General features: G+C 39.1%; 1 protein-coding gene across 1 annotated transcript in view; it reads left to right on the forward strand.

Annotated features, from left to right (window-relative positions):
• The first annotated feature begins 9,553 nt into the window (after positions 1–9,553).
• slc1a7b (solute carrier family 1 member 7b) overlaps positions 9,554–26,768 on the forward strand; it is a 34,124-nt gene continuing 16,909 nt past the window's right edge. Inside the window, exons 1-2 of the mRNA XM_055060549.1 lie at positions 9,554–9,879; positions 26,072–26,151. Coding sequence (XP_054916524.1) covers positions 9,739–9,879; positions 26,072–26,151 — 221 coding nt within the window. The 5' untranslated portion in view covers positions 9,554–9,738. The remainder of the gene's footprint in view (positions 9,880–26,071; positions 26,152–26,768) is intronic.

A 26,768-nucleotide genomic window follows, 5' to 3' on the forward strand; every position in this document is an offset into this window, starting at 1 on the left:
ACTCCCCTTTGGGGCGTGTCCCCACAAAGTTTCACTCCAAAGCCTGGTTTCAAAAAGCATCAGTGTGAGAGGCTCTGATCTCTGGAAACGTATTATAACAAGGAGCAGGAATCACAAACAAAAAGGTTATAGATCCACTAAAAACCTGCTCTGTGCAAACAGGATCTTAGATCGTCCGGACAGGAACAAGCCTGAGTTCACCTCATTCTTAGTTCAGTTGAAACACAGAGGTCCAGTCAGAGATATGCAACTTTCACTAAGCCTGAAGGGGAGGCAGGGTGGCAGGGGGATTGATAATCTGCTGGTTTGGAGTCTGTCTCCACAGATTAGAGAAGCACCACAGTACAGAAGACTGAATAAAGTGATTTCTCACAGGAAAACCAATGAAGCTCTGAGAGCTAAATTATCCAGACAGGAAAATCTGCAGTATTTCTGCACTCAGCATTGTTGTTTTTCTTCTGCTCATCATGTAACCCATCATTCCCAACACCTGCTCTGTGTTTGAAGCGTGTAAACGTCTGCACTTGACAGGTACTGAAGGTTACCCACCTGCCATTTTTTTAAAGAATAAATCCTGCTGTCTCAATGTCTGCCACCTCACCTTTATAGTCCCTGAACAGTTCCAAATGAACATCTTCAGTCACAGTCAGACTTATCCTACCTCACATGTTCAGTGGGGTTGAAATGGAGGCACTGACAGAACAAACAGGAACTAATTTCACCACCTGTGACAGAGCAGAAGGTTAAAGACTTCTGCTGGGAGCTGCAAAAGTGTTTGGCTGTTGCTACTAGTGATGATCATTTTACTTCTTCTGTCTGCTGGATTGCTTGCATATTTCCATAAAATGTAATCCATATAAACCAATTAGATAGTTTTAATCCATTTTAAATGTATACCTAAGTGTATGCTTGCAGAAATAAAGCATATTATCAATGTGTGTCATTCTAATTAAAAATGTTGTCAAGTCAAGCAGGTAACAGATGGACGTGGATTTTAAGAGTCAACTGTCTGACAGACTGATTAAGTCAGATCATCTTCAGATTCAACCTGAGTTAAGAAAAGTTTTATCTGTTTATCTTTGGGAATATGCACAAAAATAGTTACTGTTCTTTTTTACTGCAAAAAAGTGAAAATGTTACTGTAACATTTATTTTACATATTTATATATATAGGTTATTTTATTTTTGCAGGCATTTTGTATATTGTATACAATGATTAGATCGTGCTTGTGATATGGTTTCATAAATAGGTCAAGAAATACCTGATATGCCCCATAAAATAGTTTCCTAGTTTTGCTTTAGATTTTTTTTATTCTTCTGCTTCTATGGCTTGTAGTTTTCTAATTTATTTATGTTATAATTTCTGTCATATTTAGAAATAACTGGCATCTTTCTGCATTGACTCTGCATGTTCTTCTGGTGTGTGCTGGTTCCTCTCCTGGTTCTCTGGCTTCCTCCTGACTGTCGGGTTAATTGATATCTTTAAATTGGCTCTCCATTTGAGTGGGTTGAGCCTGGTTGTTCGTGTCTCCATGTTGCTCTGCAGATCAAGGCACCAGCAGGGAAAACAAGGGATGAACGACATATGGACCTATTCCTTGTTCTGCTTCAATAGGTATCCAACTGCTGCAGAACCAGCAGCATTTCACTAAACAAATTTGATCAATAATGATAAAAAGAGCTTTGCAGAGAAAATATCTGAACCACAACAAATGATATTAATGATGGTATTGATTCACTGTTATTGTTGCACCATGAAAAATGTTTTCAGTGAGCCTGTGTTTATCCGCTTTACCATTCTAAAGTGATCTGGTGAAAAAGACATGATTTTAACAGCAATCTTTTGTTGCTGCCTTTTTAGCAGTCACAGTTGTTTGTATCAATACAAATGTGATGCATTTTAATCACACAGAGTGAACTTGAAAACATGATGACCACTTGTAGTTTGCGACTATGAATTGTTGAAGCTCACAAAGCAGAAACAACAGGGGTTCCATTTCACAGGCCAGGTAAAATGATCTTGTGTGATTTTGCTGTCAGTCGCCAAGTCGAACAGAAACTCCTGGTGTTTTTGAGTTAAAAATGGGGCCATTTGAAAGCTGCAGCATTTGCTCCAAAACTAGTGATTAACAAGACAATGATCCCAATTACAGCAGCAAATCTACAACAGAATGGCCGACAAAAAACAAGGATTACGGTGTTGACATGGCCCAGTTAAAGTCCAGACCTCAATCTGACTGGAATGATGTTGTGGGACGTTCAGGGTGCTCAATGAAAAGTACTGCAGACCTCAGTGAAGTGAAATCCCAGCATGATGAAATACAATCTGATGTTTATCAGATGATAAACATCTGATAAACTAAAGCCAATTTCTAATTCACATCCTTTGATTGTATTTCTTCAACACAAGGATATTTTAACAGTTTTTTATTTACTAACATGATAAAAAAGTTTATCTTTTCAAAATCTAACATGCTTTCAGCTGTTAGTGCAATTAAAAGAGTAATTTAAATAGTTATTTTTTATTATTAAGACTGCTTTAGAGGAAAACACTCATTGCAGATGATCAAATCAGAAATCAACTACAAACCGTTCAATAAAGTCAAGTTCTGTTAATCATTTTTGATAAAAGTATGTTTTTTTTTATCAAAGAAACCATTTGGCTCATCATGTCATTAACTTTATTCCCATTGCAAAGATAAGGAAAGGTCATTTTATTTAAGCAGCACATTTTCACCAATAAGGCAATTCAAAGTGCTTTACATGAATTAGAAGGAAATACAAAGAAAAACAAAACAAAGAGCAAAAGAAAAAAACGTCTAAAAGTAAACATTGGCTCCTTGTGTTTAAGAATAAATATTCTGTAATTTATAAACTAGTGTATTCTTGTTCTGATAAAACTATATGGTACATCTTGCGTTTGTTCTAGAAATGTAAACTAACTGGAGTTTCTCTTGGTCTGGCTGCAATATTAAAAGTTTAAAGTGAGATTCTGATCTAAGGTAATGAGGAGTTTCTCTGGATTCAAAGTTTGTTCTGTGCAGAAAACTTTTCAATAGTCAAGAAAACACCAATTTATGGAAAATTGTGGTGTCAGATTTTACAGAACTATGTATTCTACATAAATGACAAAGTCAACTTGTGATGAAGTGTGATGTCTAGTAGATCAGGCTGTATTGTCCAAGGCAACATGAGCAACTTGCTCTCTATATAAACTGATGTGATGTGAAAAAAATCAGTTTTGTGAAATGCACCAATTTCACAAAAAGATCAATAAAAAGGAATACCCATTACACAAGAAATGAAAAATGACTTTTTTTTCAGCAGGCCAAATGCCCGTCGTCAAATAAGAATCAATGCTAACAGCTCCAGACTTTTTCCCGGCTGTGTTTCAGCTATCTAAGTATGTTTTTAAGAACTCAGACAAACATAAAGAGAGCAGGAGTTCTGAGACCAGTTGTTCTCTCCAATTCATTCTCTGGAGCCAGAGCCATAACATCTTATGAAGACTTTATAAAGTCCAGTGTTTGATGGGCTCCTGAGGAACTGAGAGGAGCTGAGAGGAGCTGAGAGGAGCTGAGTGGAGCTGAGAGGAGCTGGAGGGGCTGGAGGGGCTGGAGGAGCTGGAGGGGCTGGAGGGGCTGGAGGGGCTGGAGGGGCTGGAGGGGCTGGAGGGGCTGGAGGGGCTGGAGGAGCTGGAGGGGCTGGAGGAGCTGGGCAAAGCAGCAGGAGTGCAGGCAGGACCGGAGGACGCCTGGGCAGAACTGAATGTTGAAAGAGCAGAGCTCAGTCAGCGTGCCTGCTTTTGTAAATTCATAAAATGATGCAATTATAGGACTCCTCAGAAAAACATCAAATACAAAAGAATTTATTCACAAAAAAACTCAACTTAAGTGCCAACTTAAGCTAATATATGATGCTGCAAATTAAGAGTCGTTTGGGAGCCTAAAGAGTCAAACTTTCACTCACCAGTCCTCAAGCTGAGTTGCCCCCACCACCCAGCTCCTCCAGACTAGTGGCAGCAGCAATTACTAAACTCCTGGTGGAATTGCACCCCCAGTGAGCTTATCGTACTAACTGCAGCACTCTGAAGAACGGTTATGAACAGCATAATGCAGGAGTTACATGTTGTAATACATGCTGAAGGTGGAGTGAAGGGAAGAGTAGGAACGTCTTAACCCTCTCCAGGCAGATGTTGCAGATTTGCAACAGCTCAGTGCTACTTAGCTAGTCTTTGCAAGTAATTTGAGCCTGAGAGGGTTAAAGAGACAGAGGTCAATTAGACTTACTGACAGGTAGAAAAGCCAAAACATTTTCACTGGGACAAATGTTACATTTACAAAATTTTGTGTCAGAAATGTTCTCTCAGTCTCTTCTTTGTTGTGTGCGATAAGTCAACTTATGGGTGTAAACCTTTAAGCCTTCCTGAGACACCTGCTCTACATTTTAGAGGTTCTTCTCAGAGCTACTATTTCACACTCCAGCAGGCAGGCAGAACAATGACTGAATGATAAATAAGTATGCTGCTTTTCTGCAGTAACACAGGTCCACCTAGAGGGCAAAAAAAAAGTTCCCCGAAGAGAACGGAAACATGATGCCCCTCAGTCAGCGGTTTCAGTGGCCTGATGTGCCCTCAGTAGGAATAACATGGAGGATGTGTGTGTGTGTATGAGTGTGAGTGTGCATGCATGCGTGCACGTGTGTGTGATTCAACAACTCCTGGATCACTCTGGAAACGATCCGTCATCCTGTATGATGCAGATATTATGTCCAGACTTTGGTTTAAACAGAGTTGTGTGAATGTTTCCTTTAATTGTTCAGTGAGTTTAGTGGTTTGAAGAAATAAGCTCACATTCCTCCCCACCAAGTCTTCATTCAAAACTGGTAGCCATCAGATGTGAAATGCCATTTTTCTCCTGGCTCACCAAGAGAAGATTCAGCTAAGAGATTGAAAAGCCTCTGCAGACTTTCATACATCTCACACATTCCTCCCCTCTGCCTTCGTTAAGCTGCTCTTCTTTAGACATTCTCTCTCTCATGGTGAAACTGCAAAGATCTGTCCTTGATGAGCCAACGAGTCTCATCAGCAGTGTCCATGTCGCTTTTCCTCTCAAATTATTGGAGCTAATGACTGAAGAGAATCACATCTACTCTGCCTGGCAAAAGTATTTACACATTTTGACGCATTAATCTAGGAAGTAATCACAGTGATATTGTTGCCTCTTTTAAAGATGGTTCCTTCATGACACCCCCACCATGTTAATGATATGAGAGCAAGGTGACCAGGTCTGTGTTGTGTAATCACACAGCACACTTCCCTGAAACTGAAGGAAAAGCCCAGAACCCATGTTAAAGTGTGGCCTACATATGCATCTGATTTGGGCAAGAGGGGTGAATTTTGGCTCCGTTGGAGGCATGTGAGCAACTGCATATGGGTTTTTAATGAATGACTGCATGTCGGCCTGGGCATGGTTGTCTAATCCTGTGTAATCCCTCCCTGATGAAACCAGACACAGTTGAAATATTGGCAAAAGAGACGGATTAGCGATCATGGAGTCTGCCAAAGCATGTGATTGCAGTGTGAGCACATGCTTTACTCACATCTATGCAGCTGTCTGCTGGACCAGAGCGGCACTGCAGCACCGAGCTTCAGTCCTCTGGTCAGGATGTGCAACTGCTCAAAGTTTGTTCAATGATGTATCATCAGCAACCATGAACAGACCCAGAGGTTTAATTGGACAACCTCTTAATATGACCTGACTGCCGCACACTTCATGATCTCACTGCGAGGACAGAATGTGAAGCTCAAATCGATTTGACTCACTTGAGCATACGGAGGATTAAACTCTGCCTTCTGGATGAAATAAATCAATTCAATCAAATCTGTGCTGCAGATAGAACAGGCCAGGGATGGAGGGGAGAGAGAACCGGCAGGCTGGACGTGTTTTAGAAAGAGGACTCGGATAAACAAAGCAGTGAGGAACCTTGAGTTCAGTCCTGGTTTCCTCTATGTGACAGAATTGCATCTCATCTATTTGATGAATTTGTGATGTTTGCATTTGAACAGAGTCGACTGTTTAAACATGGTCTGATAGAAATCGGTTGGGTCAAGATCCAGAAGTTCTCCATCAGAGCAAACTTAAATCATCTTAGCAGTTTCATTTTTTATTGAGTAATTTCAAATGATTCATTTATAATTTACGCCATTAGCGACCACACTATATATGCTGACGCTGTCACTGTGGCAATCAATAATCTTATAAAACCAACTGCTCTTGGTCATTTTAAACATAGTAACATGACTTTCAAGCATCTTTGCAATAATGTAATACATTTTTAAGTTACTAACATATTGAATATTAAATAACTGAAGCAGAGAATGTACTGGAATATCTAAAATAAAAATAGAATATTTTGTAACATTGTTTAATTATCTTTGCATCACCTCAGAAGTGAAATATCATTTTATAGAGATTCATTGCATGTACTGAAACGTCTAACTGTTCAAGGGTTCAATTCTAGTTTTGGAAGGTACAGAAAATGAAAACATGCTTCAGTTTCTGAGCTTCTTCTTCTAACAAAAACAGTCTTTCATATTTTCTTCACCTGAACTTTGATGACTAATCCGGGCTCCTTCTGGTCTCAGTCATGATGTTATTAAAAAAACTAATCGAGTTACTCTTTTGAAGAAGGAAACTGAAGATGTCCTAAAAAAAACCCAACAAATTTCCAACAGAAAGGTTCAGAGGCCTGATTCCCTCCAGCTGCAGCTGCTTAGGCCTCTACAGAAAAAATTCATTCTGTCTGATGAAGGACAAGAGTCATCCTCAAATTATCTACAGATAATTACATGACTGTGTCAATTTATTTTGGCCTATGTGAGAAGTAACTGATTTTATTCTATTTCACAGAGAATGTTTTGAGATAAACATAGTTCATGTCTTGTAGGGGTTTTTCAGGTGACTAAACTGTTTGCTGTTGTGTGTGAGAGAAAAATTGATGTTTGGCTTCAGAAAAACCTTCAAAAAACGTTCAGAAAAGCATAAAAAAAGTTCAAGCAGATTGAACTTCAGACAGATAAGCAGAACCCGATGAACGCAGGAGTTTCAAACACAAGTCAGGAAAAATGTTGCTGCTCATGCATTAAATTTTTTATCTGCAATAAATATCCATGCTAACATTTCTTTCACCTTTCACCTCTCATATTTCAAAGTCTGAAAGAGAGCAGAAAGCAATGATGGCACCTTTCAAGTGCTTCACAGTACTTCCTGTTTCAAAAGGTCGCCACTGCTGATGCTGTGATGTCACGTCAAGCCATGAGATTTGCATCACCAACACACTTCCATCAACTACGACTGTGTTTTCTATTTTTGTTTTGTTTTTTTGTTTTAGACTTATTGTGCTGCTTTAATTTTTTTCCTATCCAGAAGGACATCAACTCTCAGGCTGTTTCCTTAAAAGAACAATAAGACAAAGGCTTGCTGTTAAGAGCTCCATAATCACTCTAAATGGGTTGGCAGAATGTGCCTTCTGAGCCAAAATGAAAAAATTCTGTTTATGTGAATTTTAAACGAACAAAATGAGCTATTAAAAACCTCCCTGGGCCTCCTGTTCACCAGTTAAACACCTCTAAAGAATAATTATTCCAGTGAGTAAATGGAATAAGTAATCTGTAGATCAACATTGGGTATTTTTGCCCAACGTCTGTGAGTCACTTTTATCATCTTCATTCAAATTCTGTGGGATTGTAGAGAGAAAATCATTTCCTGTTGAAATAGTTATTCAACAGGAAGATGACAGGACTGCAAAAGTGGTCAAATCGTCACAAATAAAGTCTCAGGAATAGCACCCAGAAATGACTGGAAAGAAGCACTAATGTGCTTAAACAGGAAACATATCATGACCAAAGATAAATGTTTTGCTGACTTTTTAAGACATAAAAATGTAGAAGAAAAACGTCACCTTTCTGTTTTATCTCATTTTTTTCATCCTTTTCTCATGATCATAAAGCTTAGAATGAAATACTTGAGTAGAATGAAATACTTGAGGCAAAAATAGTTGAATTATAACTTTTCTGATCTGACGTTTACGTTTTCATAAGCATCTGAGGAGCACAAATTAAATTCTTCTGTTGTCAAAAGTGACCTGTGTGATTGTAAACTGGATATGTGTAGATGTGGTTCAAAGGAATCTTGATCTGAATGGTTGTGTCTCATTTTATTTGACTTTCATGTCACTGAAGTGTAACAGGAAGCAGAAGCCTTCAGGATCACATGTAAATGTGATTACTGTTTTGTTAATAATTTTACTTGCAACCCCTGTGTATTACGTAATGTAGATTATTTTTCATATCTACCTTCACACATTAAATGTTTATTTGAAGTTGTTGAACTGCTTTGGCAATATCATCCTCCATCCATTCATTGTCTTCCATCCTCATCCCATTGTGAGTGTATGAAAGGTGTTTGGAAAAACTAACGTTCTGCGATGACATGACTGTTTGGCTTTGGATGAAGTACAGGAGAGCCTTAGATGTTACACTAAGACAGGTGTGCCACCATTTAAGAGACAAACAAAAAGGTAATTTTGAAACAAGAATCAGTTTTGAATTAAATTGTGGCCCCAAAAATCCGAATTGAATGATGAGATAGTGAAAGATTCCCATGCCGAGTGAGAAGGGTGGAGGGCCTGCAACACACAGTAAACACAAAGGACATGAGGACTTGGCTTTGGAAGGCTGCAACAGGTCAAGACATATAGACACAAGATAATAGTCATTTAGTCAATAGTCAAAGTCATTTAGCATGCAGTTTGTGGAAATTCAGATTTTCTGCTTCTCCAGACTCCCTCGGTTTAAACTCATTGTAAATGAACCAGTAGAAGTTCTGCTAATGCTTCTTGAATAAAGGGCATTTGAGGTCATGCGTGGAATATTTCAGGCATTCTCTCTATCATTTAGGTATACAGAGGATCACAGCTGATGTTTTGAAAGTTAATCAAAACACCAACTGCAGACAGTTGAGGAATTTAGTTTTAATACCTGGAAAAGTCAAAGATGGAAGTCGTCCCACAGAACCCTGAACAGTGATGTGTAGGAAATTACAAAACACAACAGTTTGACAATCATTCTTACATTCTGTTTTATCCAATTTGCTGTCAGGGGCAATTGCTGTTATCAGTGCAATATGAATATGAAGTTTGTGCATAGTGTTGCATAGTGAAAATATTTTCTTACTTCTGAAAGTTGTGTGTTCACACACCAGAGAGCTCAAATGTTCTCCAGTCAGTGTACCAGGTTCAGAATCTCCTGTGAGGTTCCTCTGATAACCTCTGTCAAATCGCTCACAGATCTTTAATCCAGCTTCGGACCTGTTTAATTCAGCGGCACTCTAACAGGATTGTGGATGTTGACCCATCGGGACAGGGTTTAGCAGTTCCTCCCTCCCCCAGGCGGTTGGTGAGCGCACGCAGGGCTGCCGATGGGTGGAGCAGACTGGGTGGTGATGCCTGGAAAGTGAGAGGATCCTCTGAGCTTTGTGCGGACGGACGCAGCGTGAGGACGACAGGGATGCTGATCCCAAAGGTCCTTTAGAACATCACAGAGGGTTGGGATATCTTGCGTTTGCCATCTGGAATTTCTCTTTGCTTGTTTTACTTTCACTGTCTTACCTGGAGTTCAAAGTTTTGGAAGAGCCACATTTATGGATTACTGAGAGGACAGGGGGCACACAGCTCACGATGGCCGTGGCTTTAGACGCAGTGTGGGTGAGGGTCAAGAATGTCCTCAAACAGAACGGTCTCCTCATCCTGTCCGTGTTGGCTGTGGTCATCGGGTGTCTCCTGGGGTTCTTCCTGAGAACACGGCGTCTCTCAGAGCAGGTCAGTCTGTCTCCTCCCCTTGACCCGCAGTGACGTCATCCAGAAACATCCTGTCCTCCACACAGCACATTCTGTTGACATATGTTTACATCCACTCTACTGTCCTGCTCTGAGTCTCAGCTTCCATGTTACCTTTCTCTTCTCTAGCGGATGCTGCTCTGTGTTGAGGTGAAGTTCAGGCCAAAAGTATTCATACCTGTTGATAGATTTACATTTTGAATGATTTTATTCAGCCCAGAAGTTTGTTTGATATGAAATGAGCCACACATCTGCCAACAGCTGAAACAACTAAAAGCAACATCAGTTAAAAATGGATACATACATTTTATTTTAAAAAATACATACACATCACACCCATTTAATAAAATAGAACATTTCTGAAAAGTCTATTTATTTCAGAAACTTTATTATTGAGTGAAAAACATTACATAGATTAGTTACACACAGATGGATGTTTGAAACTTGTTATTTCCGTTAATTATGATGATTTTCCACTGACAAGAAACGGAAAAAATTACAATATTACATCAGATCAATTGAAAACCATATTTAAGACAGAAATTTGACTTAATGAAATGTATGTTTAACATTATGGTTAAAAGACAAAAAAGTATAATCTAAACACATGTCATACTTTATTAAATGTGACTATGTATTTCTAAATGATTAGTAGATTTCTTTTTCTTTTTGGCATTTCAGTAAAATCCTCTTACTTATAGCTGCTGATCATTTTTTTTCTTGTGCATGCTTTCATTGGTGTATTATTGAGTTATTTTTGGTTTTGAGCTCAAACGCATTCAGGCTGGAAGGTCTCTCTGCCAATACCCCAATCTTTAAGCTCCATCCAGAGATTCTCGATGGCATTCAAGTTGGGACTCTGACTGCAGCCCTCAATACATCCATCTTACTTCATGTCAAAAGAAACTTTTTGCTCAAAATCTAAAGATTACACTGCAAAACATAACCTTCACCAAACAATACATGTTTTCATGTTACAAGTTTAAAAAAATGTGCCAATGAAACTACTACTTTCCATCAATATTTAAGAATTATTGACTTCAAACAATCTGGGATAGTGTTGTTATTCAATTAATTAAGACATATATCCCAATGAGTCTTGTTTATCAGTTTACCTTTGGAAAACAACAACCCTAATATTTAACATAACCTTTAAGTGTACATCAAACAGGCTTTTCATTAAGGCAAAATGTCTGTTTTTAAAATAGTTTTTACATTTTGAATGACAAGTTTTCAAGCATCCATCTGTGTTATCTTTATAATCATTATTATCTGTTTCACTTGGTGATAACAAGTGTACCTAAATTGTGTTTATGCAGTTTTTATTCAACTTAACACCATTACAGTTATATATCACTTCACTGTATGTTAATATGAATCATATAGGGGTTAATTTTTCCAAAAACTGAATAAATTAAATCTCCATTAAACAGCCCAGCTTTGCTAGAAGATTAAATAACAATACCTCTACTATATAAATGGATGTAACATATTTAGCCTCCTCCCTTCTATGAAACAAGACAATCTTCCAGCTGAAAACTGGGGTGACAGACTCCAGTTCTAATAAATCCTGGACCAATCACAGAGTGATTCATACAAACACCAGTTTATAAACTGGTAAGCAGGTATCACATTTTCATTAGATGGTGATTCAAATTTCTTGTTGTTATGCTATAATACTGTGGGGCCAACTTTATGCAATCTGGTGAGAACACTGCTGTATCACATACATAGCTACATTTAATTTTGAATATTTTGCTTTATGACAATAAAAACATTTAAAAAAAAATACATGTGAATAGGTGAGATTCCACTGTACACATTTAGTACATTTTTTCTATACTTGGTCTGTGTCAACTAATTCCTCTGTTTCATTTTGTTGCTTAATTGTTGCTTCCTGTTTTGATCTATGAAGAACTATGTTGCCTTCACTTGAAATACTCAGACGGACGGACAGACGGGCAGATAGATAGATGCATATTTCCTGTTCAGAATGAGAAGTAAATGTCATTGGTGCAAAGACCGAAACATCTAGGACTGAAATAAAGCCACCGTCTATTACCTCCTTCTTGACAAAAATAGTGAACAGTCAGTGACATGGCAGCAGCTCACTGTTAAGGACATCTAGATGTTGTGAAAACAACTTGTTGAAATTTAATGTAAGAATCACAAAGAGGATGCAAGAGGCATTGTAGTGACTAGGAATGTTGCTTGGTCATTGGTTCCAGACAAGCTGGTCTGATTATTTTTACAAACGTCTGGCAAACTGGGATTTTTCTCTCAGGTTTACAGAGAATGGTTCAAGAAAAGTGTTAACATCCAGTGAGAAGTATGGACTAAAATACATTTAGGTCAGAGGAGACCTCTGGACAGAATGGATTAAAATATTAACTAAACATGCGTTATAACTAAGGAATGCGGAATACCAGCTCTGAACACATCTTGTCTAGCCATTTAGCTGATGGGCTACAGCAGCAGAAGACTTGTGTATTTAATAAGGAAAGTTTCAATACTTGATCAATTTTGCAGATCAAACATGTTGAACTGCATAAACATAAACCCTACTTTTTTGTGTGCAATATAATAAAAGCTGGCACATTTTAAAGAACATTTCTGAAGTTTTAAAATGTCCTGATCAGCTGATTCTCTGTCCTTGTCGGACCCGTCTGCTCCATGTTTACAGAACACCTCAGTGACTACTGAACAGTATAATCCATTCTATCCATCCTCACACTTCTTTGTGTGTCTGTGAGAATCGCTTCGGGGTTTTAATCAGAAAAACTCAAAGATAAGATTACAGAACTCAGGTTTACATTTAGTACCATCAATGCATTACCTGCAACACACCCAGAGAGAAGCTCCATGAAGTAAAAACATCAACCCTTCAGGCTAAAGCCTCCTGTTGTCAAATACTTCTAAAAATAGGTCATGTCTCCTTTACTCTCACAATAGGGGATTACAGTTCAATCAAACAAATGCTTTCTGTAACTGTACATCAAATAAAAGTGCCTGTCAGTGGGATTCATCCCAGGGGACACTAGAGAGAGACACCTGTGTGTTTCCAGACAGCCTGTAGAAGTTCAGTCTGTCCTCTGTGAGATGGGGCTACTCATCTGTTCACCTCTACATGTGGGGATGAGGACTCTGTATGGGGCCCATATACTCCCGCCCCACAAGAAGAGGTGCTCTTTAAGCTTTAGTGGTTAGGTTTAGGACTATGGGGTGAAGTGAGTTTCGGTCAGTGTTAGGGTTAGGCATGTAGTGATAATGGTTAGGTTTAGGATTAGGGTCAGGGTAAGACTGTAGAAATAAATCAGAAAATGACTGGAAGTCAATGCAAAGTCCTTACATGGATGGAAGTACAAGGATGCGTGTGTGTAGGTGCATGCGTGCACATGTGGGTGCACTTGTGTGTGAGAGACAGAGAGACAGACAGAGACTCCTGTGAGCTGAGATAAGACTTAAGAAATATTTGAGCTGAATTGGAATATTGAGGATTAGCCCACAAGACTGCAGCTAATTACTGTTTTGGTGGTCCACAAACCTATTAATATTTCCCCCACTTAGTCAATTATTTTAAACCATCTCTCTGCTCTCTGATATCCCATCATCTGTTCTGAGCAAATATTGTATGTATGTTTTCAGTTATGCTAGTGTGTGTAATCCTTTACATAATTTCAGACACTCTCATGCTACAACGATGTATGATTTCTTTCTCTGATTAGTTTTAATTCAAAGTTTTAAACACTTAAATCAAACCTTGAGTAAAACATACAATAGAATTTTGTTTTTGGCACAAACACACAGAAAAAACTCTGGAGACTTATCTAGCATGTGAACCAGGGTGCTGAAGTCCAGTCCAACATATCCTGCAACTATTTGATGACTCTCTTCTCCAATATATCTCATCCAGATTAATTTCTCAATCTCCAGGCCTCATCAGAGTTAAATGATGGTAATAAGACTGTGAGGATCCAGCAGGAAGGACTGAGCTATACGCATGGAACAAAGAAACTGGTATAAAACCTATTTTTCCCAGAATGCATTTCATTAACCCAAGAAGAGGAGGAAGAGGAGTTATCTACAGCGCTTAATCACTTAGAACCATTGCATCTATAAAGTTCTTACTATTAAAATAGAAGCTTTGACATTACAGGAATCCATCTCTTCAATTGTCTGCATGTTTCTGCTGGTATTTCATCTGCACAGATGAAATACCAGCAGAAGATTCCACTGAGACTGGAAGGACTCTTTGCCATCATCTTAATCTTTACACTAAGAAAGCACACAGAAAAAAAACAACATAACAAAAAAAATGTCTGTAATTTATTGGCAGCTGTGGTTGGCAGAATTTAATTCTGTACTTTTATGATACAATTCTGGCAACCACAGCTGCCGGTACTTTACCATAAGTTCGAGTCTGTTTTTATTTTTAAAGTGCACTTGTACATGTGTTCATCAACAGACAAGATCAATCAGTCTAAAAGTGAACTTGGATTTGTTTTAGCTCATTTCCTTCATCACAGAAAGAAGAAGCCACTTTTCCTCTCACAGTGAAGGTCGTCCATTTAGTTGAACATTCCAGTGAAAAGCCTCTTCATCGCTCTGAAAGCTCAAAGATTAAATGGTTTGTGTTGCATTCTGAAACTGCAATGAGTGTGAAATCACCAGTTACATGTTTTTAATCAGACACACTCTTCTGACTGATCAGTGGCCAGCAGTGTGACAACGTTCTGGTAAAAAGGAACTTCCTGGTCGGTGTTCAAGCGTGCGGTGAAGCAGGACAGATGTCTGAAATGACAGAGCGTTAGATCTCAGCATCCAAACAAACTGGTCCAGCAGAAACAATGAAAACATGACTTGTTATGTTGACTGAGGTGAGATTTTCCAATATTGGGTCCTATGTATTTTTCAGTACTATTAACCCTCATTAAATAAAACATAAGAGCTTCTGTCTTTGCAGACCTGTAATCTGAAATTGCACCAATAACATGTTAACATGAACACTGTTTCCTAGATTTAACATACATTAAATTTCCATTATGGAAATTTTGTCAAATCAAAACATCACCTTCAAAACTGATTTTGCAAGTTATCATTTTACGATTATTTTGAACTTACACCTGTAAAATAGAATCACCACAGTCACTCTATAAGCACAAAGTCTTGCTGCAAAAGAAGAATCAACAGGAAGTTTATTTTTTACATCTAAAACCAGCAGAACACATTTAAGTAATTATATGTATGCACATGCATTCTCTTATTCTACTGTTTACTTGTTTTCTTTGCTTTAAAATATATGTTAGAAATAAATAAATAAAGGTTAATAAATATCTACATCCTGTGGTCATCATCTGAGAAATTGTGATTTATTTTTTTTCCCCCTTTAGACACGAAAGTGCATCTGTATCTGCTCCACAGCGATGAGGTTTCTTTTCCCTGGTGTCACATCCTGAGCCTTAACAGTAACAAACTGTGGTGGTCATAGTTGATATTCCAGCTGGTTTTCTTTGACCAGATGTTTTAAGCCACAGCTGGAGCTTGAAGGAGGACATGACACTAAAAAAAATACTGTCAGTCTGTTTTGCTGTTGCTGCTCACATTTCTCCACCATAAGATGCAGAAATGGTCATAATCACTGTTTTATACTTCATAGTGGTGAAACATTTTCTTTGTGTCACAAATCAAGCTTGAAATGAAGCTTGAAATATGTGAGCACAACTGTTATCGTATCTGGACTGGAGAGACTGTGTCCATTAAGACTAATTTGCAGAATAAAGACAACTTGCAGTTTTCTGGTTTATTTGGGCAGTTAGGGTTAGGTTGGTGACCCAATGATGGATGTGTACCGTTCTCCTGTATCACTCTCAAATTTATTTGTTTCTCCCCTTTCAGAAATGTCAGCCATGTATCTGATATATATATGTCTGGCATATGGAGCCTTTTCTTAACGCTCAGTGTTAGTGTTCATGATGACCTTGTTCATTTCTTCATGAGGATTCACAAAGTTCTGCTTTGAAATCCCTCCATTAATCACAAACTACATCAGAGGGAGTTATTGGATGCATCTCTTTTCCAGATACAAGATGGATGAAGTCTTTTATATGCTTTCTGTTTGTTGAGACCTGTCTGTTAATTCTCAGCATTATCAGTTTAGTGTCACAAGCAACACTATGTCCCACCAAGCAGTGACACTGAGTGCACATATACGCTCATAAAGATTTGTTTTTGTGTAAATATGTCCACTGGATGCCTCAAGTAAGACCTCAGAGGAGAAGTGCACCTGAGTATGCAGCGACTACCTCGCTGTTCACACCTGCATTTTCTCCCATCATTCTCCACAGTTTTAGTCTCACTGGAGTCGGTTCCACTTGAAGGTCGTGACTTTCCTCTTCTCATATTCTGTGTCTGGGTTTGTAGCAGATTCCATCCATACAATCTTTGAAACAAGACATTGTCGTTCTCGAACAACTTTAATTGCCGCAGCATTTATTATGCCTGATGCGCCACTTTGTGTCAGGTTTGGTTTATTCGCTTGACTTTCTGCAGCTGTTGCATGACGGCACATTGGATGCTTTTATGTTAAGATTGCAAAGGAGGCTCTGACTACAACCTTTTAAACTGTGACTCTTTCTAAGTCAGCCATAACATATTTTATACTTCTTAACAAATGTCCTTCTGTCCTTCAGCTGTCTCGTCAAGCTCCAGAATTTGTCGTTTTGTTCTTGAGACACTTCCCTTCATCCTTTTCTGTTCTCTTGTCGCTGGTGAGTAGATATTCAAAAAAATGTAACAATGTAGTTGCCAGCATTAATGTATCTTTACATCTTTTTAATAGGTAGCTACCACTCTGGTTCCTCTTCCTCTTCCATTATTTAGAGGAATGTGAAAGACTTTTACTGACTGATGTTGAAGTAATTCACACAGCTTCTGTCAGTCAGGCTTCTGTGAGGAAAGAAATCAGTCTGATTGTAACAAATGATTTCATTACCAAAATCTTTGAAGAGATTCCATGTTTAGTAAAACCTCATTTAGTTGTTTTGATCAGTTGAACAAGTGTTCATTTTTCTGGTATTTTCTTTATGTATACAATTGTTAGTTTATTTAGTGGTCAGGACTCAGTGGAGTTGAGACTCTAAGCTGCTTTTAGTATCATAAATACTGTTTGACGATGGATTTCTACTCCACTTTATCCTGCCCAAGAATTTTAACATTTGCAGACCGTTATAAGGATTGTTTAAAAGCCAATGAGGCAGAAAGAACACTGAGGGTTTACAACTGAAACTTCAAACTCCCTTTTAAAAAAACAGAGGCTTGTTTGGTCAACATTCATTTTCTGTGCTGTATCCTTCTTTCCTTCTTGCAGCAGCAGTTTGATGAATGAAGCTGCCTGTTTCATTGCAATTCAGACCTCAGTGAAGTTGATAAAAAAATAAAAATAAATAAATAAATAAACATGGCATGGGAATAACCCACTAAAGGACAACTGATATCTTAAACTTGTGATAAATCAATGGGGTTTGTGGAAGGGAGAAAAAGCAGCTTCCCTTATCTGGGGAGAAAAGACTTCAGAATGAATGGATTTTCTTCTGCACAAAGAGACAAACTTGTCACCTTGGCCACCAGTTCAAACAGGAAAAAGGTATTTTATGTGTGGATAAATTGTACCTTAAAGTACTGGACACCAACAGAAGCAAAGTGTATAAAATACTGAAATGTTTGGTTCACATTTATCTATGATGGCATTAACCATTAACCATTAACTACGTTGCTTTTTGCTTTCTGAAGCCACAGTCACCTAGATTTGAAAAAAGAGTTAAACACAGAAACTTAATAATGAGAGATTTCTCATGTATGCTGCAAACTGCTGAATTATGAAAGATTTTTAACAGCAAGTGAGAAAGTTTCATATTTATATATCTTTAGGCTAAATGCTTTATAAATAAGACTTACTTTATCACTCCTCAGCATTCCTCTACGACTTCTTAAAAAACACTAAAAGTTGCAGTCTGTTGTTTTCCTCCATATCCAGGTAAGAACCCTGTAGCCTGTGACTGGTGTGTGTGTAGAATTGGTGAGTGTGTGTGTGTGTGTGTGTAGGGGGTGGGGGGGGGGGGTGTTTGTGTGTGTGTGGGGTGTGGGGGGGGGGGGGTGCGTGTGTGTGTGTGTGTGTGTGTGTGTGTGTGTGTGTGTGGGTGGGTGTGTGTATGTGGGTGTGTGTGTGTGTGGGTGTGTGTGTGGGTGGGTGTGTGTGTGTGGGTGTGTGTGTGTGGGGGGGGGTGTGTGGGGTGTGTGGGGGTGTGTGTGTGTGGGTGTGTGTGTGTGTGTGTGGGTGTGTGTGTGTGTGTGTGTGTGTGGGGTGTGTGTGTGTGTGTGTGTGTGTGTGTGTGTGTGTGTGTGTGTGTGTGTGTGTGTGTGTGTGTGTGTGTGTGGACCGGTTCTTGATGTGCTGGCTCCAGCACATCAAGAACTGCACTCAATGAACTCAAATTCTTGAGTGCATTGTTCTTGACATTCCTCTCACGGCTGTTATCCCTGTTGCTGCTTCAGATTTTCCTACTAATGTTTTTTCTTTCCACTGAACACGTAATGATCCAGTTACATGAATCAATGTGAGCTCAGATTGAACTTTTCTTTTCTTTTTACAATATTCACATTTTTAGAGACGTGAGCCTCGTCATAAATTCCACTTTCTGTGTTTATATTCTGAGGGTTCTGTTTGGTGTTAGCGTTCCCTGGCAGGATGCCTGCAAGCCTAATCTCCTTAATGCTAGTCATTTCAGAAATGGGAAAACTGTTCCATGAAATAATAGCATACAGTAAAAGTTATGGGGAAGAGGGCTTTGCATATATTGCCAAGTTTTAAACTCCTTGAAATGAACCATACTAATTCTTAAAAAACATTCGTTTCTCATATTTCCATCAGCAGCAGAACCTCTGCAGCCAAACTGTTCTAAAATCAGCTTTCCTCTATTTTAAAACGGGGTATTATGCAAAGTCAACATTTTTTTGTTTATTTTGTGCTATCATGTCATTCCTCATCAAACACATCTGCATTGAGACATTATGTTATTTTCTTGTTTCTTCTTCTGTTGTTGATCATTAATCAATAATGGCATTGATTTGAATTTGAATGCACTTTCACATTCATGAGGTTTTTTGCATTTACCTTGTATGGCTGAATGTTGGGCTGAATGTTGGGTGTAGAACCTGGAAGACAAATATTGATATTGATGTTATTTCTAGAGGAGAGGAAATAATATCCTCTCAGGCGCATAGCTTTAGAAATCTAGTCGCTTTTGACACACACTTTTTTGTCTTTTTTCTTGCTTTTAGCCTTGTCATGCATAAAATCTGATCTTTTAGGTCAGGATTTTTTTTTTGATTTTTTAAAGGCATGAAGAAGAGGTAGGAAAAATAATTCTGGAGAGAAAAAAAAAATCCAGGATTTTTTTTTCTTTGTGAGATTCTTCCATTGTCTATTTCCACACTGTTCCTCCTGCCTCCTTGTTCAGTCTGTATTCATCACAGCCCATGTTTAACATTCCCCTCATGTCTCCATCTGCCTAACAGCTTCCAGTTCAGTAAATCATCATCACCTACAACATCAGGTTGACATTCGCCTGTCTGGCTTTGAGTCCCTCAACAAAAATGACTGAGTTAACCCTTAACCTCACTTCTTTTCTCTCTCCTTGCTCAACCTGTAAATTTGGATGAACATTCATATTAGAACTATACACTTTGTGAGATTTTCAAACTTTAACAGGTTTAGAACCTAATTATCCATTTTTATTTACGACTTCCTCCCTGCTGCATCTGCTGTTCTCGTGTTTTTATGATGCTGTTTGTTCTCTGATGTTCTCTAACAAACCGCTGAACAGCTGAAGTGAAACGTTTTGACTCACAAACTCCGCTGGCGGTTTGCTGTTGTTAGTGGCTCGTCTTTGTTTACATGATGTCACATTCATGCAACAAAACGCTTCCTGTTAATATGTTAAAGGATATTAACAGAGTCATAAAGCTGTGGTTCAGTCTGTGGCTGGTGGGCCAACATTCTGTAACACAAGAGATGAAGTGACACAGGGGCCACATGAGGCCATGAATGTACTCATGGGCAACAAAATGTAATGATAAAATTACAGTTAATTGCTAAAATATTCTCTCTGCATTCAATCAGAACTTCTAAAAGTTTAACAGTATTGAATATCTTTTCACATTAATCTAATTTGGGAGAAAACAGATAAAATCTTCTTTGGTTTCATTGAAGAAACAATATTTAAACTCACTGTACTGTTTTCTTGACAGCTCTATTTTCCTCTCTGGATCAAGAGAGCCTCATAAAAAGTTATGGCCATTAATGACCTTGTATAGAAAATGATCCCAATGCACTAATGCTACATTTAATATGATCACTTCTCCAGAGACCAATAGTGCAAGTTGTCACGTGAAAAACCAGAGTTCGTCTGCATGCTGTCCAGCCTCTGCAGTATGTTCAGTTTCATTAGACATCTGTTGCTGAGCTACAGCTGTGACATCAGGTTTGGAAAAACATCCTAAGAAGCTTTTTCAGAACCCTGATCCATGGCCAAGTTTGTTTTGACAGAGTGAAGAAATGAGATTGGTCTGCAGAGAGGCAGCAGCCCAGAGACGAGACAAAATACACAAGCGCCATGTTTGCTGGATAAGGATGAGCTTTTCGCTAGGAATTATGGATTGTGTTTCATTTGAAATAAATCTATTTGCTCAAGTATCTGAGGACAAGCGTGGAGAAGCTGGGTCTGTCACAATGGTTACACTGGCATCTGCAAAGCTGGAGATTCCAAACTCCATAACCTACATCCTTTATCACTGCCATTCTTCTTCCTGTTCCTGTGTCATTCTTGTAATATTAAATTAGACAGTCCTTCTGAAATACAGAAGGTACTTTCCAAATAATTATTTAATTTATTACATTTGAAACAAGTCTGGAATTCTGTGAATGAATAATTACGCCACTTGTTAGGTCATAAATTTACTATGATGAATTACATTTATTAGCAACTCTGGAATACATTTCCCCTGCCTGATAACCACCAGAGCTTTAGGATAAACTCTTATGCTAACTAGCTAGGCTAAATGTCTAAAACTAAAGCTGGGCATTTAAAAAAACATCATACAGTTGAGCAGAGGAGTGGCATGCTGATGGTCGCTCAGCATGTGGTCCAGCTCAATGATCTCAAAGCTTCTTCACATCTGCACTGTCTTCTTATACGGCCCTAATGCCAACATTTGGCCCTAATTTTGGCATTAGGGCCAAAATTCAGGCCACAGCACAACCAGCGATGGCAACATCTTTGTCACAGGACAATATGTCCATTCTGAAGGCAGCTACTGATCCGATTAACGATGGCACCAAAAGGAAACTACTCGCGTTAGCATTTTAGAAGCTAACAACTAGCATGCCTAAGCTGCTCAACCACTGGATTATACATGTGAACACAGAAAAAAATATTATGAAAAAAGATTGACATACAATATCTGTGACTGTAAAGCTTGCCAGATTATTCATTGTATATAAATGTGTCTTGTGTTTAATATTACATGCATTAAAGGTTATTTTCATGTCAGCCATTTTCTTGATAAAATTTAGTTTTAAATGTTTAATCCAGAGGGTGACCAGCCTTAGAGTGCTGCTTGTTATTTAGTTTTTTTTAATACTAGCGCTGACTTGTCCATACTAATGGACAGCAGAGCAGGTATGTTAATCACTAGCATCTCCAAAGCTGAGACAAGTGAGTAATTTCCTCGTTCTCCAGGGCTGGCGGCTAAGTTGTCTCTGCCAGCCTTTCATTAATCAGATCAGCAACCGAGAAGGCAGCTGACCAGCCGGGGGGAAAACCCGACTCCATGGATCAGGTCTGTTTGTCCAGAACATCTCATAGTGTCACATTTGGATTCAGTACTTGAGAACTTGGAGGCCAATTTAACTTCCAAACTTTTCTGTGTTCACTAAACTGTTCCTGAAGCATTGTTGCTTTATAATAGGATGCGTTTATCTGCTGTCTCCCTCCTCACTGGTCTGCTGCTTTGTAGCCACAAACACACCAAACTGTAATCCTCTTTGTATTCTGACACCTCTCTATCAGGAGCAGCAGTTTGAACTGCACTGGTTCATCTGAACACATGGAACAGTGTTCAGCATCCGGTGTGGATCAGGAAGCCTCTCCAGGCTTACTGATGGCAGGGATGAGCCATCTGCAGTTCATCCCTGTTCCTTGGACCAACTTTGATTTTGGCTTAAATTCTCCCTTTTTTGCCAATTTTGTCATCAAATTAACTTTGATGACAAAATTATCCCTGCCTCAAATATATTATATGCCATGATGAAGAGATAATTAGTGTGATTTGTCTGATTGTGTGTATTGACAATAGCAAACTATTGGCAATATTATTCAGCATGATAACATGATCCTCCAAGCTAATAACTTGGAGGATCGGCATAGCAACAGTCTCCATGGGGCTGACAGCAAACAAGAAAAGTTTGAAAACTTTTCCTGTTTGAGCTCATGCGGTCATGACATTCTTATGATGCCCTGCACAGATTCGCTCATCACGTCTCCTCTCAGTATCTGGAGCATGATGGGGCAGCACCGCAATTCTTGTCGTGATCCTTTCGTTCCTTCCAGCAGTGGGTGTCAGAGCGACTAGCTATATTTATTGTCTCGCCTTTTAGAGACAATAAATCACCATGCATGAGAGTAAACTGAAGTGTCATTGCATCCACAGGTCAAGGGTTAAAAATGTCCCATCCAGGAAACTCTACTTTACTCTACTTTAAGTTGGTTTCACACTTAAAATCTGATTTTCCCTGTGTCTGGTGGTGGAGGTGGTGGTGGAGGTGGTGGAGGTGGTGGTGGAGGTGGAGGTGTGATGGTGGTGGTGGAGGTGGAGGTGGTGATGGTGGTGGTGGAGGTGGTGGTGGAAGTGGTGGAGGTGGAGGTGGTGGTGGAGGTGGAAGTGGTGGAGGTGGAGGTGGAGCTGGAGGTGGAGGTGGTGGTGGAGGTGGTGGTGGAGGTGGAGGTGGAGGTGGAAGTGGTGGAGGTGGAGGTGGAGGTGGTGGAGGTGGAGGTGGTGGTGGAGGTGGAGGTGGAGGTGGTGGAGGTGGTGGAGGTGGAGGTGGAGGTGGTGGAGGTGGTGGAGGTGGAGGTGGAGGTGGAGGTGGAGGTGGAGGTGGAGGAGGTGGAGGTGGTGGAGGTGGAGGTGGAGGTGGTGGTGGTGGTGGTGGAGGTGGAGGTGGTGGAGGTGGAGGAGGTGGTGGAGGTGGTGGGTGGAGGTGGAGGTGGTGGAGGTGGAGGTGGAGGTGGAGGTGGTGGTGGTGGTGGTGGTGGTGGAGGTGGAGGTGGAGGTGAAGTTCTTGTTTCTGAAGTTTCAAGGATTCCTCAGACAAGAATCAAAGCACCACTCTGGATATGTGCTTGATGGAGGTTGATAATGTGATGTTAAATTGAAGAAAGTGGATTTTGCATAATAACGCTCCTTTAACAGCAGCATCACCAATAATCAGAGCGTAGAGCATGGCTCTTAGAGTTTCTGCCTGCTTTTTTTCAGACGTGTCTCAGTCATGCAGCATTCTGCTTAGATGTGTCAACCCTAGTCTCTAGATGCTCAGTTTGACTGATATTTCCTCTGGCAGTCATTCAAGTGCCTTTTCTTTTCTAAGTGGGTTAGATGAGGAGATCATAACACATAGAGGCCTACCTGCTGTGAGAAGTAATTCAGTATTTATATGAGGAGGAAAGATGATATCACTGTGTGTGTATGTGTGTGTGTGTGTGTGTATGTGTGTGTGTGTGTGTGTGTGTGTGTGTGTGAGAGAGAGAGAGAGAGAGAGAGAGAAAGAGATGGAGAGAGAGAGAGCAGAAGCTTTTAAAAGGGTTTTTATTCATTAAAATAAAGACAAAATAATTTGATGTTGACTTTTTAAACTTTCTGGGATCGGTCCTCAGGCCTTGTAAGTTTTAAGAATATATATTTAATTCCAAAAATTAACTGTGCTTAGCATCTTTCAATTGAATTCAGTTCAATTATATAGCACCATTTTACACTAAACTCGAGGCACTTCAGAAACAAGTCATTTCAGCTCATCACATGCACATTCTAACTAATCAAACAGTTCAGTTCATTTAGTTCAGTTCAGTTCTGTTTTCAAACAAAGGAAACTCAGCAGATTGCATCGAGTCACTGATCATTCTCTCCTCCTGGGCCAACAGGAGTAACAGAAAATTGCTTCACTTTACAGCAATCCCTTATGCTGAGCATGCATGTGGCCACAGAGGAAAGCCAAATTCCCCTTTAACAGGAAGAAACCTCCAGCAGAACCAGAACCTGGTTCAGTATGACTTGGAGTTTGAGAAGACAGAGCAGAGAGACAAAAAGAAACAGAAGAGTCCATGGGGATGCTGTCTGTGTACCTTATAATTGCGATTTGTTTGCATTGATTAGTTGATTCAAGTAAAGTTAACTAACCTTCAAATGTTCTTTTATTCAGTCAAAAGATCATGTTTGACACTGTGAACTATATATTACCATACTGTATTTGACTCCTTTCAATACACATTCTAATGACAGTATTTTCAAAATGAACATTTTGGTTAAAATATAAATCTTGTCTCTGATTCAGCTAATCTTCCATATACTCCTTATAGGCTTTTGAAAATGTTATCAAACAGACTTTTTAGTTGATAGCAAATAATATTCTGGGAATGTTCATGTTTTTCTCTGAACAGATATTCTTGAAACCTCAAACCACAAGCAAATAGAAAGCTGTATTTGAGCAGAAAGCAGCCAGAATCTGAATCGTCAAAAGCCTGGAACAGACTGTCTGGTTGGGGTAAAACCTGCACATACCTTCGTTTCCAATCAGAACCTCTTAAAATTGCCGAAAAAAGTGAGCAAGTCAGGATTTTTTTTGTTTGTTTGCTTTTTTTGGTTTTGCTGCATTGATTTTTATAACCCTGAACTCTGTCTTGGATCCAGTAAAGCCAGTCAGATGTTATAGTGATAACTGTCTGACTGTCTGAAAATGAACACAGGTTTAAAAAACAGAATCATCTTATGTCAAATTCTAACTAATGTCAATGAAAATGAGCAACTGTTTTAAGATGGTGTTACTGCTTGGGATCATTCAAGTTAGAAAGTTATCATATCAGTAAATAAAGAAATTCAAATGAAAAGAGTAACTATTGTGCATAAAAAATTAGCTTATTGAAATGCTTGAAAAGTTTATGCATCACTGGATGGATGCTTTAAAATTACAGTCATGATTTCTTAGATCAACAGCGTTTCATCAAAAGATGAACACAACAAATCTGTGCTTGATCGAGGAAGAGTGCACAGTTTAAAGGAGGTGAATGATAAAGAGTTGTACTGGATATTATTTCTGTCAAATTAATTTTAGTAACTGTAAAAACTAACCTGTCATTTAGTTCTAATTTGCTTCACGTCTGTGTTGGTAAAGATCAGTTTAAATTCCCTGCTAATCTTCTTTTGGGGTGGAAATCAAAACAGCTTGTAAGTTAACAAGTGGTTCTCGTTTGGCAGATCTTCTCAGAGAAACTCTATGAGAATTTGTCTGCTCTGTTCACATCAGTTATCCTGAACCTTTTGCTGCGTGTGCAGTTCTGCCCAGGTTGCCATTTTCCAGCAGCCTTCTTGTGATTTCATGAACTGAAGAGATGATGAGTTCGCACTGAGACTGCGGAGAGTTGAACGGTTATATTTGGCACCTGATTATCATCTGATTTGATAAAGTACTTGTCCAACACAGATCATTTACCATAAAGAAAATTAAGGAGCTTGTTTTTTTTTTTTTGGAGGGGGTTTGTAACTGTCTTCAAAAAGAAGGCGTCTCTGGGGCAAAGGGATCAATAAGAAAATCAAAAAACTTTCTAATGGGTTGCCATGCCTGTAATGTGCACCAGTTTTTTTAACTACAAAAAGAAAATCAATGTCACCAGCCTGATTTTTGTTCATTGCTCTGGTTGCGTGTAAGGTGGAACATTTAGAGACTATTCAGAAGTTACTTTACCATCCTCTATTATTAATCATAACCTTTTCTTAAATGTCATTAGATTTCTTTTCTTATCCTTCCTTAATGAACCTCTCCCTGCGGTGTCCTGTGCTCTACTCCTGGCAGGAGGTGAAGTACTTCCAGTTTCCTGGTGAACTCCTCATGAGGATGCTGAAGATGCTCATTTTGCCGCTTGTCGTGTCCAGGTACCTGCACTCACCGCCCCGCCAAACCTGCCCACAATTCTGCAGTGGCCAGAATCAACACCTCTGGGCTGCAACTTTTTCACATTGTGTCCCAAACTCTTATGTATTTTCTGTGGCTTTTATGTGATAAACATCAAACCACCAAGCTCTGCTATGGTTTCATTGTGCCTCAGATTTTGATCTGTCTCATGTGACATTTTTAGTGAAGGCTAAAAAGTTCAGTTTTGTCCTCATCTGACCTGAAAACCTGTTTCCACATTAATTGTCCCCTACATGAATTTAAAAAATGAGAACTTCATCTGACTTTTGTCCATTCCGTTCCACTTGACATCAAGATTTAAGGAGTGGACAACACTGTAAAACATTTAGTTATGTCTTCTATCTTCTGTCAAATAAATTTAGCAAGTTTTAGATTTTGAACCTAAATGTGTGAGTTTGTGAAAGATAAACTTACACTAGTAAGTTGTGTTATATGTAATTCATTTAGTCAAATCTGCAACAGTTGAATAAACCAGAATGTATGTGCAGATGGAGTGTGTTCCATTGATCTCACTCTTGTGTGTTATGAAGGAAAATGTTCATTTAAATGCAAAGCTGGAGAGAAAATGTCCTGTTCA

The sequence above is a fragment of the Poeciliopsis prolifica genome, unplaced genomic scaffold, assembly GCF_027474105.1.
Source record: "Poeciliopsis prolifica strain line A6 unplaced genomic scaffold, Auburn_PproV2 SCAFFOLD060, whole genome shotgun sequence".
In the NCBI taxonomy this organism is placed as follows: Eukaryota; Metazoa; Chordata; class Actinopteri; order Cyprinodontiformes; family Poeciliidae; genus Poeciliopsis; species Poeciliopsis prolifica.